Source organism: Etheostoma cragini, chromosome 18, assembly GCF_013103735.1.
Source record: "Etheostoma cragini isolate CJK2018 chromosome 18, CSU_Ecrag_1.0, whole genome shotgun sequence".
In the NCBI taxonomy this organism is placed as follows: Eukaryota; Metazoa; Chordata; class Actinopteri; order Perciformes; family Percidae; genus Etheostoma; species Etheostoma cragini.
The window spans coordinates 2614267-2632202 of NC_048424.1; the positions used below are offsets into that span (position 1 = coordinate 2614267).

Genomic DNA, 17936 nt, shown 5'->3' on the forward strand with positions numbered 1-17936 from the left:
TGTCTGTCTGTCTGTCTGTCGGTACACAGAGTTTCCCAGCGGTAGCAGGGAAGAGGCCCAGAGTCCTCTGCAAATATAAGACTGGTCAGAGACAAGACCACGGGCGAAGAACTTAACTTTTCTTACATCTGTGACTAAACTGTGTAATCTGGTGCTTCTGGAAATGCAAATATCCGTTCAGGTTTGATTTAAAGCCTGAAAATCCTCGTTTTCTTCCTACAGGTTTCCTAAAAGGCATTTAATATACTTAACTCTCAATGATTAAATGTTACGTTTTCTTCTAATTCTACTTGCCCAAAGTCCATTTTCACTGGCCCTTGTACAAATACTTTTTTTTTTTTAAATGAAAAAGAATAAAGTTGAAAATAAAAAAAGGTAACGAATACATTGAGGAAAGTCAGAAGAAGTGTAAAAAAACTTTTTAAGTGAAAAGCGGTGAAAAATACGAAAAAAAGAAAAGAAAAAGTCCTATGAAACGTCAAACATGAACCAAAACCTTTGGAAAAGGTAGCGTTTTACCCATCGGGCAACCCTACTTGTTGAGCAGGCGCTCATCACTAATCAGCTTTATCTCACAATATTCAAGGAAATATCAAGAAAAGCAAGGTCCAAGTTTAGAGACTCAACATTTCGTCCGAAGACACAAACCGCTCGGCAGTATTCCAGCGCGGTGATCCTGCTCAGACGCCGACCGCACGCCAACCGGTTGAAGCCGATTACCAACAGTTTTGGGCCGAGCGCCAAACCCCGCGATGCTCAAAATGTGGAATGAGAAAAATGCCTCATCTGTCACATAAATTAACAACGTTTTATTTCTCGCAGGCACGTTGGATCCAGCTATGGATGTTGGCAGCGTGTCGCCTTCAGGAAGCATTTATGTTTTATGTATATTTTATTTTACAAAAACAGATCCACCGGTAGAGAGTACTTTTTTTTTTCTTTTCTTTTTTAAAACAAGATGAACTCCCATGACTGGAGTTATGTTAAACCAGTGATTTAGACCTGAAACCAATCATAATCATCATCTTATTACCGGACATTTCCACGTGTATTGAAGACGACGAATACTTTTAGACACGCTAAAAATTAGAAGGAACAGAACAGCTCCGATTCGTCCCATAAATTAATGACATTTTATTTCTCACGAGAACATTGGATCCAGCTATGAATGTTGGCACTGTGTCGTCCTCAGAAAGCATTTCTGTTATATATTTTATTAGATGAAATCACAGTGGAGAGTGCGCTTTAGTTTATAAAAAATTAAAGTAAAAATTCCCATGACTCGGCAGAACAGTCGTTTTTAAGCCACTGATTTTGGACCCGAAGCCATCTAAATGATCGTATTACCGGACATTTCCTGCTTGTGTTGAAGGAATAATTTGATTTAAAAGCCTAACAGAAGCTCAGATTTGCTTGTGAAGGTTTCCGTGCTCTGCAGGGAAGCTTGGCCCGGCGTTGCCATGCTTTCATTAGCAGGTGATTTGGCTTGGTCATGACATTTAGCCGCCCCCGCTGTGCAGCTGAGAGATTATCGGCCTCCTCGGGTGTCAATAATGTGGCCCAGGCTGACACAAACACATTCCTGATGACCACAAACGCTCCCCAGAAGCCGTCGGACAACAGTGGAAGGAGTTTAGTTTGAAATATGCTGATTGTTTCTCTGCCACTGCAAGGTTTACGTGCAGCACCTGAGATCAGTGAATGTAACTAAAAGACTTCTCAGATCTAAGGATTGTAGTTTGACTTCCTTAGCTAATTTTGTTGATCTTTTCCAACGTTTCAGACACATTAATGGTGATAATAATGGTCTGAGTGTGAGTAATCTGTCATCCTTTTGGACCAATATTAAGGGCAACATTTAACTGTGAAATTTCCCTTCTTACTTTTTCCTTCTTTGGCACTTTATACATTTTTCAATAAATAATGTAAAAAAAATATATATACACTACCGGTCAAAAGTTTGGGGTCACTTACAAATTTAAATTTCACTCCATTATAGACATGATCTTTAATGCAATATCTACATTTTCCATTATTAGCAACCATACATCCAATGTTCCAAATGCACATTTTGTTTACTAATCTGATATTATTTTAAGAAAACATTAAACAACCCTTTTGCAATTATGTAAGCACATAATGTAATCTGGAAACTGCTGCCCTGGTTAAAAAAAACAAGGCAACTGATCTCAGCTGGGATTCAGTCTATAATGTAGTCCAACAGAAATTTGTGAGTGACCCCAAACTTTTGACCGGTAGTGTATATTTCAAATATTGACTGAGTTTACCCTTAGGGGGGGGGGGGCACAGATGAGCGTCTCATTAAAAAAAACAAGACAAAATAAGAGTTTACTCGCAAAACATATATAGTTAGTATATAGTTGTTATAAAGTTAAATAGTTGTTTTTCTTAAATACATTTTTTTGTGATCGTTAGGATTCACAACACATTATTATTATTATTATTATTATTATTATCACGATATTTGTGTCTAAAACGCTGGTAAAAAAACTAGAGCAGATAAAACATAAATGATACTCAAAAAGCTTAAAGACAACTTGCTGAGGAAATCCACTGGGGATTAAATACAGTCGGTAGACCTAGAAAGAAAAGATGTTTAGTTAGTTTTGATTGTCACATTAAGTTGCATTCAGGGTCCAATATTAACACTCGTCAAGCACCAAATCCGGGTGAATTTTCAGTTTTTGGCAAGTAAATCTAAGAGCGCTTTTGTCACATGGCGGGTAAATGTTTTGTTAGTTTTAAGTTTGCTTTAAACCAGTCGGTTTTATGTCTCTTGTCGGTCAGTTTCAGTCAGTTTACACCAGCCACCACTTATTAATTAGCCAGTATTTGGAGATTTTTGGCAACACTAACCAAAAAGTTATGTGACATTAATAAGAAAACACAATTTATTCATTTGGTGGATTTTTTTTCCCTCTACCTGCCAATTTAGCCGGTGAATCAAAAAGTTAATTTCACTCCCTGGTTGTATTAGTTGTAACGGCAGAGAAAACCTTTAATAGTCTAATCGTTGTATTTGGTGTCAGAGGTGTGAGCTGGCGACTACACCGAGGTGTCACATCAGCAGTTAGTTAGAGAGGAATGTTTCCTCCCTGCTGTCAGCGGGAGTGTCGGCCATCTGTTGTCCCGCGTGTCCGTCTGAAGACGAGCGGGAGTCACGGAGTTCCTTCAGGACACTTTAATGACCTCATGCAGGGGCAGTTGTTTTCTTTTCCACTGTTCACACCAGCTCAGGCATTTGGTTGGCCAGCTGATCCGGCCTGGTGCTGAGAGCTTCACGTCGTCTGCCTTTTGGTGGAACCTTCGGTGCAAAAGCTTTCTCGAACAGACGGATGCTTTTAGTTCAGTGGTAACCAGTGGGAGTCAAACACAGAGCCTTTACTCACAGTTTACACGGTTAAAGGGTACAAATGTCAGCTTGAGTTGGGGATTAATTCCATGTTTTTCTAACTAAAAGAATATTTTTGCTGTGTTAATTTAATGCCAGTTTCTCTAAACTTTTTAACTGTAAGAACTTTATACTGATCTTTGAGGTTTGTCTGATTTACAAATTTGCTGCATTATGGGGTGACGAGGGCTCCAACTTATGATTTTTTTCATCATATTACATTTAATAATCTGCCAGTAATTTTTCTGATTGACTGTTTGGTCTTTAAAATGTCAGAAAAAGTGAATAATGTCCATTGCTAGTTTCCAGATCCCGAGGCTACATCTTCAGATTGCTTGTTTTATTCAACTAACCGAAACCCCCCCCCCCAAATATTTCATTTAAGGTCAAGCAAATAATAAGGGTGCTGGAGCTGGCGGTGTAGCACTCCTAATCACATGACGTGACAGGAAATTAAGGTGGGGGTCTCTGGCTGCCCAACATATCGTTTTTATCGTCATCACAATCTATCAACTGGCAAAATATATTTATCACTAAAGTTAGTTGTAAGAAAATCGCACTTCATAATTTATGTCATTCAGTTTGAACCCGAGCGCTTGAGAAACGAAGCCCGGGGGATAAAGTTGGAGTTTTGCTGTAATATTGGGCCGAACCTTAACTTTCATTAACAATTGAGCCTGTCCCAGTTGTGATGAATGCGAGGGGTCAACCCGGGAAACCTTGTGTGTGCAGGACTGTCTGTCTGAGGCCGGAGTGATCCCGAGCAGAGGTGAGGCGAGGCGGCAGAATGATGTGAACCGATGGATCAGCAGGACGAGTCAATAAGTCCGTGTTGACTCAGCAGCTCTGTTTGCTGTCAAACCTGAATGGATCATAACAGAGCAGACTTTCACTGAAACTGCTGAAAGGAAAACTCTGTCTGGGTATCGTTTACTCACGTGCATAGTCCTTGTCATTCGGCGTCAGGGTTCAACGCCAAGGTTTTTGTCAAAAATGTCCAAAAAAAGACAAATAACAGCACTCCAATCAAATGATTTTTTAACACAATGACACCAAAACGGGCAATTAGGTTGTTATATTACTTGCCCGACATAGTGTTTAACTTGCCCCGTGCAGACCAAAGTCAACTCCTGGGCACTGCCAAGTTGCTCTTGAGCAAGGCACCTAACCCCCCTCAGCCGCTCAGGGTGCTGGTCCAGCGCCGGCAGCCCCCCCCCACACACACACATACACACACTCTGACATCTCTCCATTAGTGCACATATAGGACCTGAGCATGTGTGTGTACTTCAGGAAAGAGTTTAAATAATAATTTCCCCAAAGGGGATCCATAAAGAGTACAAATTATTATTTTATTAATTATTATTATGTGTCTTTGCGGGTCAACATTATGTTGACTAAACAGTTGTTTTAACTCACAGTAGTTGGTGGTGTATTGTTCAGCCCGGTATTAGGCTGTCACCTTAATTTGTTTTGCCACCGTTGGCTTGTCAGGAGCCCCTCGCTTTGACATCCCCCCCCCTCAACAAACTCTATTTGAATGTGAGGTCGTATGGTTACTAGGCAACCTGTTTAACAATGCCAATTTGCCACGGTTTAGGTACAGACCTTTCTACACTTGTTTTAAACTGAAACATGAGAAGGAAGTTAAAAAAACTAAATATGTCGACAAAATATATGTAAATTCCGCGTGATTCTGCATCTGTAAGAGAATGCCATTCTCCCGTCTGTGTTTTCACGTAGGAGAAATCAAAGGGCCTTACGTATCTAAATCCTTTCGTGGCAGACTTTGAAATATCAGTAAATATTGTACCGTTGTCCAAGGAATCGACATAATATTGCATCGTGATAAAACATTTAATTTACACCCCTACTTATCTTCTTCCTCCCTGGCTGTGTCCTGTAAATGTTTTTTAATGCCGTTAATACAACCCAAATAACTTCAAGAAAGCACAAGAATGCTTAATGGAAGTCTTTCCTGGGTTTCCCCTCTCAGTGTTGTTTATTATTAACTCTTCGTATTGTTTGCTCTCCCTCTCACATGTTTAGTACTTCTTCTATAGTACTAGTATCTTCTTCCTCCTTGTGCCCTCAATATGTTTTCTAATGCCTATTTAGTTTTAAGCTAAAAAATAATCGTGATCCATAATTTTCGCCGAAATCGTGCAGGCCTACTGCCTATTTAATTCTGTCAATTAAACCTAAAAAACCTAAAGAAAGCACAGGAATGCTTTTATGAAAGTCTTTCTTTGGTGTCCCCTCTCAGTGTGTTGTGTCTCCGTCTGTCCCCTCAGGGCTGGACGACAGCCTGCAGCAGTACATCCCGTCCTTCCAGCAGCAGCAGGTGGATGGGGAGAAGCTGCTCAGGATGTCCCACCAGGAGCTGCTGTCTCTGGGCGTGGCGCGGGTCGGACACCAGGAGCTGGTGCTGGAGGCCGTGGATCTGCTCTGCGCTCTGGTCAGTCACACGCTTCATCGTCGTCAGGCTTCTTTCTTCAGGATGAATATTTCCGGAGTAACATGGAAAAAACTTTCATAGTTCAACATGTTTGTATGTATGGATGTATGTATGGTCCATAGCCAGAACCTTTTACTTCAGGGATTTGCTCTGTTGCCGCTGGAAATTGCGTTGAATGGCTTTTCGGTTGGATGTCCGTCCCCTTTCTCTTCCTTTTTGTTGGCGTTCTAACCTCTGGCCTCTGGTTACCTGGTCCTCAGATCTCTGCAGGGTAAATCCAGACAGCTAGCCAGACTATCTAACCAATCTGAGTTTTCTGTTTCTACGACTATATCAACTTTTAAGCATACACACGTTCCACTAAAATACACACGTTCCTTCCTGATGCTGTTTTGCTGCGGCACCGGGACTCGGTGCGGCGCTTAGCTCCGCCCAAGGGGATTGTGATTGGTTTAAAGAAATGCCAATAAACAGGAGCATGATTTTCTACCATCATGAAGTATAAGGTGGACTTGACAGATCCTCCTCCTTCACAGTGCTGTGGAGGAAGGTTTTGCAATGCGAGACTAATGTATAACGTTGCTTAGTGAGTGAGCTGTAGGCTTCAACTCTTGCTGTGTTTTTTTACTTTTTGGCCAACTTGCACTTTGTAATTAAAGGCTGAATTAGCTATTAGCAGTTCCTGTTTGGGCTGTAACCACAGAGACCGATAACTACTATCAGATCACTTTTTATACTCAGGAAATTCCCAAACATGAGGGTAATGAGCAGAGCCACACGGAAGGAACTTTCCACAGATTTTAAACAAAACACCAAAAAAAAAAGATTTAAAGAAAAACTCTAACTCTGTTAACACATTTCCACTCAAGCTGAAAAACAGTCCTATTCCGCGGATTCTTAATTTACATCACCGCTGAAAATTGAAAAACTAATCCGCAGATTCTGTTCTGGGTCTGACCAGGAGTCAAAAGGAGCGTCTTCTTTCCATGAATCTAACATTATGTGCATACCTCTGAATCGGAAAAAACGTTTTGATGTTAACAAACTTCCGTTACATTCAAGCCATCGCCATGAGTCGCTACAAAGCTAATTAAAACTATCGGCTCCACACAACTCCCTCTGTGTTTCGCAGTATGACTATGTTTAGAAGATCATATTGTCTCGCTACTTTTCCAGAAACTCAAGTGAAGATAATGACCTCTTCTGAAGAGTCCTCCATGTTTTTTTAATCATCTGTGTCCTCCTTGGCTAGTAGTAACTCTGGTGGGTAAGGGTTCGGTGGGAGGGTGCTTTTAACATATGGACGCGCCAACAGTGTAGTTGTCATTCCTTTGAATTTGTTAACCGGGCGACAGAAACTACGCACTATAGCTTTAACTATGATCTCTGCAACAGCGGCCACAGCTCAACATAAAACCCCTGTGGTTGTTGATAGTTTCTTTGTTTGAATCTGCAGTGAGAGGCTGCTTGTGTCTGACTCACTCCGCTGACAGACTCTCTCTGTAATGCCGTCCTTGATGAGTTAATATGTTTGACGTACTAGTTTCCAATCCATCGCTCTTTCTTCAGCGTTGCTATAATCTACTGGTTTCTCATTGGCGTTCTACCTCTATGGGCTGAGCTCACCTGACGAGCATGGTCAACAACCGACAAATGGCCAAAGATACTTACAGTTCTGTTGACCCTGTGCTTAGATGTAGAAAGGTATTTTAAGTCCTGTACCAAACCCAGACATCTGTGTTCTGTTACACCCTAAATAAATATTCGAAGCAGCTTCACACAGTGGTGACCTCAAGTTGCAGCGAGTTATCTGAATTGTTGAGACTTCAGAAGCTACGAGAAATGCTGTAACACCACTAACATGCAGTCCGCATGGTCACATCATACCCAGAGGAACGTGAAGGGGCGTCTTCCCCCCCCCCCCCCCCATAACAACGGTTTTCATGGTATATCAGAGGGCTCTTGGTTTTGAAGCTACTTAACACCTCTGAGGTCTAGTTTTACATATCTTCTTGAACTCTCCTTTTAAGTTTATTTCCATATAACCAGATCCCCATGTGTTTCATATCAAAATATTCAGAACAAACTTGGCTTTCTGTGTAGTGATGCACAAAATGGTTCCAGAGCAATGTGTAAAGAGACAGTTTTGGCACCAAAGCAGAAATCGCTTGTGAAAAGAATCCCACGCTCAATTGTTGATGTCGGTGATTGAAATGAGTTTACAAAAGTTTTGGGTTCACAAAAGTAGCATAATATTTGACTAAAATAGTAAACATCTAAAATAAAACTTTGTAGAATGACAACTTTCATTACTCGATGCCAGACACTTAATCTTTTGGATTTGGGTCTAGGTTTCCAGGCTAGTATTCCTTAGAAAATCACAATGTGTTTAAAATCGTGATGACATTGTGTTGTGGGGCCTCTGGTGATTCCAAGGCTTAACTGAAAGTACCTGAAAGAGCGCCTGTTTCTTTCTTAGAAGAAACTCCTTGTCTGTCCACGTGTAACGGAGCTCTCCTGCTGACAGCAACAACATATTTTCTAAACATGTGAATGTGTTGAATCTGAGCCCATGAAGCGGCTCCATGTCTATCACATCTGATAGCAGTGGTTTATACCAGTTCTGGCTCTCATGCCAGAGAATGTGCTGATGTAAATAAAATGCACTCTGTTAAATCTTTATCAGATCTGGCAGCATGCCCACACTGCTGGTTTTAATACTTCCACACTGTAAAAGCAACGTGGCAAAGAGAACTGATTTTCTTTCTTTGGTCAATGTCAAAAAAAAATTCAAATGTTTTGTTTAAATTGAAATCAAGTTATGTTTCCTAACCCTATACAACCCTAAAATCCCTCTTACCAACTTGATCACCTGAAATCCCTGTGAAATCTGTGACAGATTTTCTTTAAATATAAGAAATTAGACCATGAATTACCACATTTTAGACTGACACAAGTACACTCTGGCAGTCTGCTGTGAAATTACACTATTTTCACAAAATGACCTGAGTAGCACTTTGAAAAAGGGAAGAGGAATGTCTTCAAAATGCCTTCCCTTTTTTTTTAAATGTTAATTTTAAGATTTGACTTCAGCTGAAGCAAACCCGCCAAACACTTCAGACTTCTTGTTTAAACCGATAACGTGTTGGCCCGCAGACAGAGCCCCTCAGTCAGCTGTTTAGGAGCTCTGGCTGTCTGTGTCACAGTGAAAAGGAGGATTTACTGTCTGTGCCGAGGTTCAATGGTGCAACTGAACGGGATCTTTAAATGGAGCCTGACTGTCTGCTTTCACCGCTGACGACGAAATAAAGGGACCACAGAGACGGATATCACTCATACTTCTACTGTTTACAGTGTTACAGAAGCTTTGGGAAATCATTCTTTACATCTATCGGTATCAACTTTACTCCATCCGGGGTAGTTTAAGGCAGATAATGTTTGTGTCTAGATATTTGTTTAATGGGGTAAATCCCTTCAAAAGTTTATTTTTTTAACATCTTAAAGGAATATGGACATTAGCAGATGCAGACTACTACACTGTAAACTTGACCCTGATATTAGGCATTTTACTAACTATCGGTATCGGTCAACCATGTTGGCGTTGGATAGTTTGTCTACCAGAGGACGCACTACAACGTCCCTGTTGGCAACACTGATTACTTTTGTGTGTTTTTGTTCAAAGGACTTAAGTTTCATATCTTAAGTTTGTATTTTCATACATATACTGCTGCCAGTTTATTACTGTAAAAAGTGTAGGGAATTAGGATTCCTAAACACTTAAAACTGCTTTGGATATGTGGAATAGTCACTTCAACATTTCAGGATTTTCCTGATAGTTATTTAATCAGTACTGTAAGTGATAATGTGCTAACGAGGCGAGATACGTTTGTGTCTGATATGACTCAGCTTGTTGGAAATAAAACAATGACATTATCTTGACGTAAAGCCAATTGACTCGACTAGTATTGCCGTGGGACCTCGTATGATTTAAAAATGACGGGAGGTGTGAAGTCTGTACTTTACTCAAATTTACTTGACATTATGGGCGCCTGGGTAGCTCACCTGGTGGGGCGCGCGTCCATGGATAGAGCACGCCATGTTGGACCATTATTATCAAAAATGTCTGTAGTGTCTCTATAATGTTGGAAAAGTCGGAGCAACTAACAAATAAATAACACTCAAAAAGCTTAAAAACTAAATTAGCCAAAGAAGTCCACTGGGGGCCGACTGCAGTCATCAGATCAGTTTCTTTTGATGCTCACATTCATTTTACATTCAATCAGATTAGGTGGTGCCCACCATGGCTAACCCTTATAATGGTAGGGAAAACCCTGCATTTGGAAAGTCTAGAAGAGCCAAACGATTAAATCATTTAATTCTTATTCAAGTTAGCGGGACGCTAAACCAGAAGTAGCCCACTCTGCCGGCGTAGGTCTCTATTGCGGCTGCTCTATTGACAGCACAGTGCGGAAGCATCCGGGTCATTTTTGGCTCCGTGAAGGCTTCTTGCACCAGTTAAAATCTCAAATAGGAATGAACAGGGCTCCACATCAAACGCTGTATCCAGTTCTAGTTATACATGCATGGTCCAACTCTGATTGAGGGTTGTAAAGGAGACTTGGCTGACAATCGTTGACTTAAGACCAAAAGTTGAAGTTGAAAAAATACTTTACTCATCCGTGACAAAATGTTCTAAATTCAAGGTTAATTAGCTAGCTTTTTCCAAGGATCTCCCTCAGCGAATGGAAGTCGTTATGAGACCCAAGTACAGAACATGGACGTGACATCCGTCCGGACAGAGCCACGGATTGATCTTTCAGCAGCAGCAGCAGCTCGAGTGATTCAGGGAGAGTTTTCCTGTCTGACTCAATAGAAGGTCAAGGGACGTTGCTATTTCTTTCTTGTTGCAGCACAGAGCTGAGTTCACTGTTCTCTGGTGTGGAGCAGGAAACAGATGTGACCCCTCCCACCTGTCAGAAAGACCCCCACCCTTCCCCTGACACACACACACACACACACACACACACACACACACACACACACACACGCACACCAATTTCTAACACATTAGAGGAAGATCCGTTGCAGTTTTGTTCCAGGAGCAGTTTCTGCTGCTTGTCAGATGATCACTTTTCCACCTGAGACATTTTAAAACACCACAGCTTTATTATAGGAGTTAAAAGAACACCGTCATGCTGTGTAGAGCTTAGTTAACAGTAAAGCTCTGAATGTAGCGCAGATATCTGACGGCCCTTGTGTTGTATAAGTGCTACAGAAGATAAATTAATCTCCTTGTTACCGTTATGAGCTAAGCTAAATGAGCTTAGGTCTCCTAACCACGTGTGCGAGCCAAAGTTCCTGCAAAGGAACAAAGGCAAAGCCACTCAAAACGTAAAGTCCATCAATAGAAGATGTCCGTAATTAAAACTGTAGGCTTTACTTCTTAAAATCTGATCCCTCTCAAATGTAAAGTTGAGACCAAGCAAAAATGCCAAATACTCGTAAATGTTTGTTAAATGAATATCTTTGGGTTTTGAACCATTATTTGGAACAAAACCAAGACATTTAAATGTATTCCCTTGGACTCAGGGAAATAATAACTGCCTTCTTTGTTACTTCCTGACATTTTATCAACAACAAAGGACACATTTAATCAAGAAAACGATCATCACAATAATCAGTAATGAACATTTTCTACTCGTCTCATCCTCCACGTGGCACATAGAGCTTGACGTATTGTTTTATCTTTTTGTGATGATTAATAAATAGTTTAGTTTAGTGTTGCAGCCCCATCCCTCTGGAACACCCTCCCTGCCTGAAACACCACCTGTTCACAGCCTACAACCTCCTTTAGCTTAGACACAGTATTTCTGTGAAGTGTCCTCGGGTTTCTTAAAAGGCGCTATAAATAAAAGTTATTATTATTTTCATTTTTTGGTTTAAACAGGCTTGTTTTTTCCACCATGATAGTCAAGTTTACTCCTTTGTGTGTGTGTGTGTGTGTGTGTGTGTGTGTGTGTGTGTGTGTGTGTGTGTGTGTGTGTGTGTGTGTGTGTGTGTGTGTGTGTGTGTGTGTGTGTGTGTGTGTGTGTGTGTGTGTGTGTGTGTGTGAGAGAGAGTGTGAGAGTGTGTGTGAGAGTGTGTGAGAGTGTGTGTGAGAGTGTGTGAGTGTGAACTGCAGGCTGCTGAAACCATCAGTTGATTCATTTATAGGTTAAAACATTCATCAAGTAAAATACTAAACATTTTTGGGTTCCAGGTTCTCAAATGTGAAGATTTGCTACTTTTTTCCATTTTAATGTCTTTTGTAAATGTAATATATTTTGTGTTCATTTGACATCCCTTTGGATTCTGGGAAATGTGATGAGAATCTTTTATCAACATTTTCTAGACTAAACAGCTAATTGATTAGTCGGAACAACAATTACTTGGTTTATCAACAACCATAACAAGCGCGTTTAATAGAAAATTAAAGCTCTTTCTCAATGACCTGTCTGATCACGATGCTTCCAACTTGAAACATGTTAGAACTGTAAGGTATGTCTTGTCAGTTTTTTTTGTTTTGTTGTTTTACAGTGCTGTCTGTCAACAGGTGGAAAGCCAGTTTGGCTGCAGATGTATCTAATGGCTTCGAACGCCTCAAACATCCTGGCTGCCTCGGGCGAGCCAGCGTGTTCACGCCGTCAGCTGACAGAGAGAATAAATTATAGATCTGGGAAGATGGGAAAAGAATCTGATTGGCTTCGGTTTTATTGTTTAGTTTTTTTTATTAGGACAGTGTTACATTTATCAACATTTCTGTAAAGGCGCCAGTCTTAGCCATTTTCAACTATAGTCCTGGTTACTTAGAAAGCATGTCTTTATGGTGGGAGGAAACCCACGCACACACGGGAGAACATGCAACCTCCACACAGAAAATCAAACTCTACAGTACCAACTTGCTATGAGGCAGCAGTGCCGCCCAGTTAATAAAAAAAATAACCATGTTATAAAAAACTCCTGAAAGTTAGGACATATTGATTAAGTATTGGTTATGTTTAAAATGTATAATTTGTGTTTTCACAGAACTACGGTGTGGAGAAGGACAACCTGAAGACTCTGGTGGGGAAGATGAGAGCGGCGCACCACAACCTGAACAGCTCTGTGTCGCAGCGTAGGAAGAACCCCGCCTACCACTGCAAAATCTCCCATCAGCCCTCCAACGAATTCCTGACCGCCGTGGTCGAGCTGATCGGAGCCGCTAAGAGTCTGCTGGCCTGGCTGGACAGGTAGACACAAATCTTGGGTACAGCCCCGAACCCGAATAAAATTAATGTTAGCATCAAAACTAACTAAATGACCCTCAGAAATACTCCGATCTAACGATTGTAGTTGGACTTCTGTAGCAAGTTTTGTTTTTAAGCCTCTTTTTTTGTTGTTATTTATGGTCTGCTCTAGCTTTTCCGACGCTTTTGACACAGATATGTTGATAATAATCCCTTCACCCCTCCTCCAAATATGTGCACCTAAGTCTTCAACAAACTGAGGAAAAAACAATGTAAACATTGTTCAGTAGGTGTGTTAAGACCTACACGCCACAAAAATGCTAATACTTGAATATTTCACGCCAAAACGAGTTTGAATATTTGCGCTAGCTTGTCTACCATGTTGGTGGGACAGTTTGAAGTCCTTCTGGGGATGCTATTGTTCGGACAGCAGCCTTTGTTTTTCTGTATTGCGATTCTCATAAGTACTCGACGTGATTGGTAGATGTCTTTATTTGTGGTGCAAAAGCTGCTAAAAATCAACCCCCTTTTGGAAAGAAATGCTGTCATTTTATATCAATTTCGCTGTGTGACAAGTTCTCCTGTCAAAATAAACAGTTCTAAAAAAGATATTGTCTTACAAATTAATAACATGGAAAAGAAGGTCCTCAGTGTGAATCGGCTGCAGGAGAAATTAAAAAAGTGTCCCATAAAGTCTCTCACACAGAGGTACTGTATCAGTGCGGGTCCTTGTTTGCTGTTGTGATGTCTGTCAGCTGTCAGTGCGCCTCTCTGTCTGCTGTTCGACTCCTCCAGCTTTTTCTCAGCTTGTATCAGCTTGAAAAACATTCCTCGCTGCAGCTGTTGCACACAAACACGAGTGACGCCCAGAACACACCTGACATCTGTCGTATGTTAAAGCATGCCAACACCTTAAGCTGGTGTTGAATCTGAGTCTAGTATCCAATCCAGAACAATAAAATCTTATTTTTAGCAGTAACAAGCAATACATTTAAGATTTGCTCGAGGTGCACAATCACCTTTTGGTTACAGGCACAAAGTCTAATCATTGGTCATATCCTGTAGCTGCAATGTGAACATGAGATAAGTAGCAGAACATATGTAAAGATATTGAAATTGAATGTATCCTTTAGTTGGAGCTGTATTATTTTTTGCACACCTTACTTTTCTCCAGCTACTTTCTCCAAAAACGTACTGAGTCCCAACTATAATGTTGGAAAGCTCAAAATATTATGAATATAATATGCATAAAGGTTTATAATGGACTCCTGCAACTCAAACCAGAACAGGCGGAGAGAACACTATTTAGAAAACCAATTTTTATTTTTGCTTGTTGGCAAGTTAATAATGGAGTGGAGTCGCTGATGGATCATGGGAAGATACTGACAACAAACGTCAACAGTACAATTACAGCTGCCATCCTCTAACATTGAAAAAGACATTCAACAGACAGTGTTTCGTCAACCAAAACAGAACCTACTATCACAGGGTTTCCCTAGGTTTGTGAAAAACACATATTTGGCAGGGGGTTCTGCGGTCCTCCCATAAGAAAATGTTTAGTTTTTTAATTTAAAATCACTTTGAACCATTAATATTACCCTAATAATCACTATGTTTTAGTTTAGCGTCTCTTTTCACATCATTTTGGACTATTATTATCACCATAGCCGTGTTTGAAATGCTCGACAAAACTTCCGAATACAATTATTAGATCTGAGAAAAGTAATTTAATTCATATTGATGTAATGCAGTTGATTTTACATTCATTCAACCGCTAAACCCTGCTATCAGATCCCGACCTTGACAGACAGTATCTGCATCGGCTCATGGTTTCACTCCAGATCGCCTCGCTGTAACAGATCTTATATTCTGTGTTTCCAGGACTCCGCTGGCGAGCGCCAACAACTTCACCTCCACCAAAAGCAGAATCATCCAGCTGTGTCTGGAGCTCACCTCCACCGTGCAGAAGGTCAGTGAGGCTCAAACATCCCTCTGCGGGGGCTCTGACTAGGGCTGCAGCCAACCATTATTTACGATATTGATTAATCTGCTAATTGTTTTCTCAGTTAACTGGTTATTCAATGAAATGTCAAAAAATTGTGACGCATGTCCATCCGAGTTTCTCAAAGTCCACTATGATTTCTTTGTATATCTTGTTCTCTTCGAGATATTCAGTTCAATGTAGTCTTGCATTGCCAGACCTTTCCTCCACAACTTTTTCACTTTTTTTCAGTTTTCCTGAAGAAAAAAAAAAAACTTCTATTCCTCAAATCCTATTTTATTTTTAACAACAATAATATATTAACAATAAAATAATTCAGGCAATATTTAGAAAGTATTTTTTATTTTTTTTAGGATTCAGAGTTGATGTCGATATTTTTTGCAGCGTGTCACCTCCCTACACATGACAGCGGAGAGTTTTGTGCAGCGTTGAGGCGTCGCCCCGCCCTCATTCAATCATCCTGTCAGCCAGTTTGCAGGGAGCTGTTATTTCTCCGACCGCAGGACGGATCCTCTGTCTCTCTGGGAGACGTTCCCCCTCCCTCCCTCTGGTTTCACTCTCCTACAGGCTCTCATCTCTCAAATATTTGTTTTCCCGTTGATTCCTTTCTTTTCTTTACTCTCTCTGTTTACCCACGCTGACAGTTCTCCACACACACAGACTTCTGAAATGGAAAGCTGTGTCATTGATACAACATGCTCAAAGTTGTACTTTTGTATATCTTGTTGAACATTTATTTTCACACAGTTTCTGGTGTGTGTCTGGAGATTGGATGCAATATTGTACATATCTCATAAAATACAGAAAATAACAATGCCATCCTTTCTGTCTTTAATGTTCTTATTCTCTTTAATTCATGATGCATTCCCGCTCTTAGTCGATTGGTCGACAGATAGGTAGTGGTGGTTTTTATCTGACCAATATTTCTTCACTTGTATTGTTGTTTTTTTCCAGTCGCAACTTGGGACTTGGGGTCACAACTTGGGAAACAACTAAAATGTTTTTATCATGCAGCAAATGGAATAATATTTTATCTAAATAGTAAGCAGTGTCTTTGTGAAAGGACATTGTTGATGTTTTAACACGAACTTGAAGATAATGAAACACTGAAACACCACATCAGATAAAATAAATAAAAAGTCTGATATTTTGTTCAGGTACACTTGTCAATAATCGCACATGTATTCATTCTTTTTGTTTTTGACTTTATGTCAACTCAGATTAAAGAGAACTTCTGTAATTTTAAAGGCAGTCTAGGCAGCTTTTGTTTGAAATGAGGAAACTAGAGTCTTGTGACTTTCTCATCTGTATCTATAAAAGCACAAAGTGAGAGGCAGGATCTGGAAATAGATCACATCATACATCTACTTTAAATCAACTTCATTTATAAACACCTTTCATGTAAAGTGCTTCACAGAACAAAATGAGTAAAACACAGATGAAAAGAAACAAAAACAGAAGATAAATGAAAAGCAAGACTAAAAATTACAACAATCTGTGCATATCTGAACAGAAACCAATGGCTTAAAATAAGAGTCCCGTTATTTCATATATAGACGTTCTCACTTATCTGGATGTAAATGCAGATTTCTGTTTAGGATCTTTTTACGTGAGGGCGTCACTCAGTCCGTCTGTCTCTTTAATTGCAGGACTGCACTGTGTTTGAGATCGAGGAGAAGATTCTGGAAGTGGTGAGTACCGCTTCTCCTTTTTCCTTGGGTTGGGATGTTTAGAGATGCTGATTGGAAACACACAAACACACACAAACACACACAAACACACACACACACACACACACAGTGAACACACGTTTCCTGTCTTGTTCTGAGCGTCCGGTGCTGTTCACTGTGCATGTGTGAATCCGCAAGTTTGTTTATTCAGCTCAGGATCTACTTCCTGTCTTAGATAACACTTCCTGTTGGTCGCCCTTTTGTTCCCAGAGTACTGAATCAGCTGATGTTGAATTACTTTCCCTCCCCACCACCTTCTTATGTGTCCTTGTGACTTCAGAATTTTGTCTGATAAGATCTCAGGTTTTACTTTAGTTAAATAAATCTAAATCTAATGTCTGTGTCCTGTAAGTATTGAATGTTGATGCTATTGACATTTGTTTTCAACATTTTCTTTTACACTTTTGATGCTTTCAAAGCTTTTGACGGTTTGATGGGGGCCCTGTTACGTTTTTTGAAGTATTTAGTTTGAAGTTTTGTTAAAAAATGAAAGCACTTTGCTGCTTTTGGACCTGTGAACAGTGAGAGGTGCTTTAATATGTTGTGTGAGGATGGTAGACAATATTCAAATCCAACTTTTTAATATTTTCTTGTCCAGGGACAACTCTATCCCCAGATTTGTTGTTGTTGTTGTTGAATGTGATGAACTGAAGGATGAAATGTTCTTCTATGTCAGGGATCGGCTGCGTTTTTAGGCCAAGGACCCCTTAGCTAAAAGAGACCAACTAGGAACCTCCTACTAGTTGGTACATACAATTGAGTTGCATATTAAACTGGGCCGGATGGATGTAAATGAATGGCTATGAATTATGTATGCATTTTGTTTTATTGTTAAATATACATTTGGAACACAAGTGAATCCCTAAGCTGGACTGCATGGCTACCATAGAGCTACCTTATTAATAAGCTTATGTTCAATGTGTAAATTAATGTTTTATTTTTACACACAGAACAATTTAACTTTGCTATCTATATGTTGGATTCATATTGGATATACACTCACCGGCCACTTTATTAGGTACACCTGTCCAACTACTCGTTAACACTTAATTTCTAAGCAGCCAATCAC

At 40.2% G+C, this 17936-nt stretch overlaps 1 protein-coding gene across 2 annotated transcripts in view; it reads left to right on the top strand.

Moving 5' to 3' along the window:
- LOC117961005 (connector enhancer of kinase suppressor of ras 3-like) overlaps positions 1-17936 on the top strand; it is a 35277-nt gene that overhangs the window by 6915 nt on the left and 10426 nt on the right. Inside the window, exons 2-5 of one of the 2 annotated variants that reach the window (XM_034899360.1) lie at positions 5707-5870; positions 12936-13138; positions 15017-15104; positions 16787-16828. In XM_034899360.1, the coding sequence (XP_034755251.1) occupies positions 5707-5870; positions 12936-13138; positions 15017-15104; positions 16787-16828 (497 nt within the window). The remainder of the gene's footprint in view (positions 1-5706; positions 5871-12935; positions 13139-15016; positions 15105-16786; positions 16829-17936) is intronic. The other variant, XM_034899361.1, reaches the window with a different exon arrangement.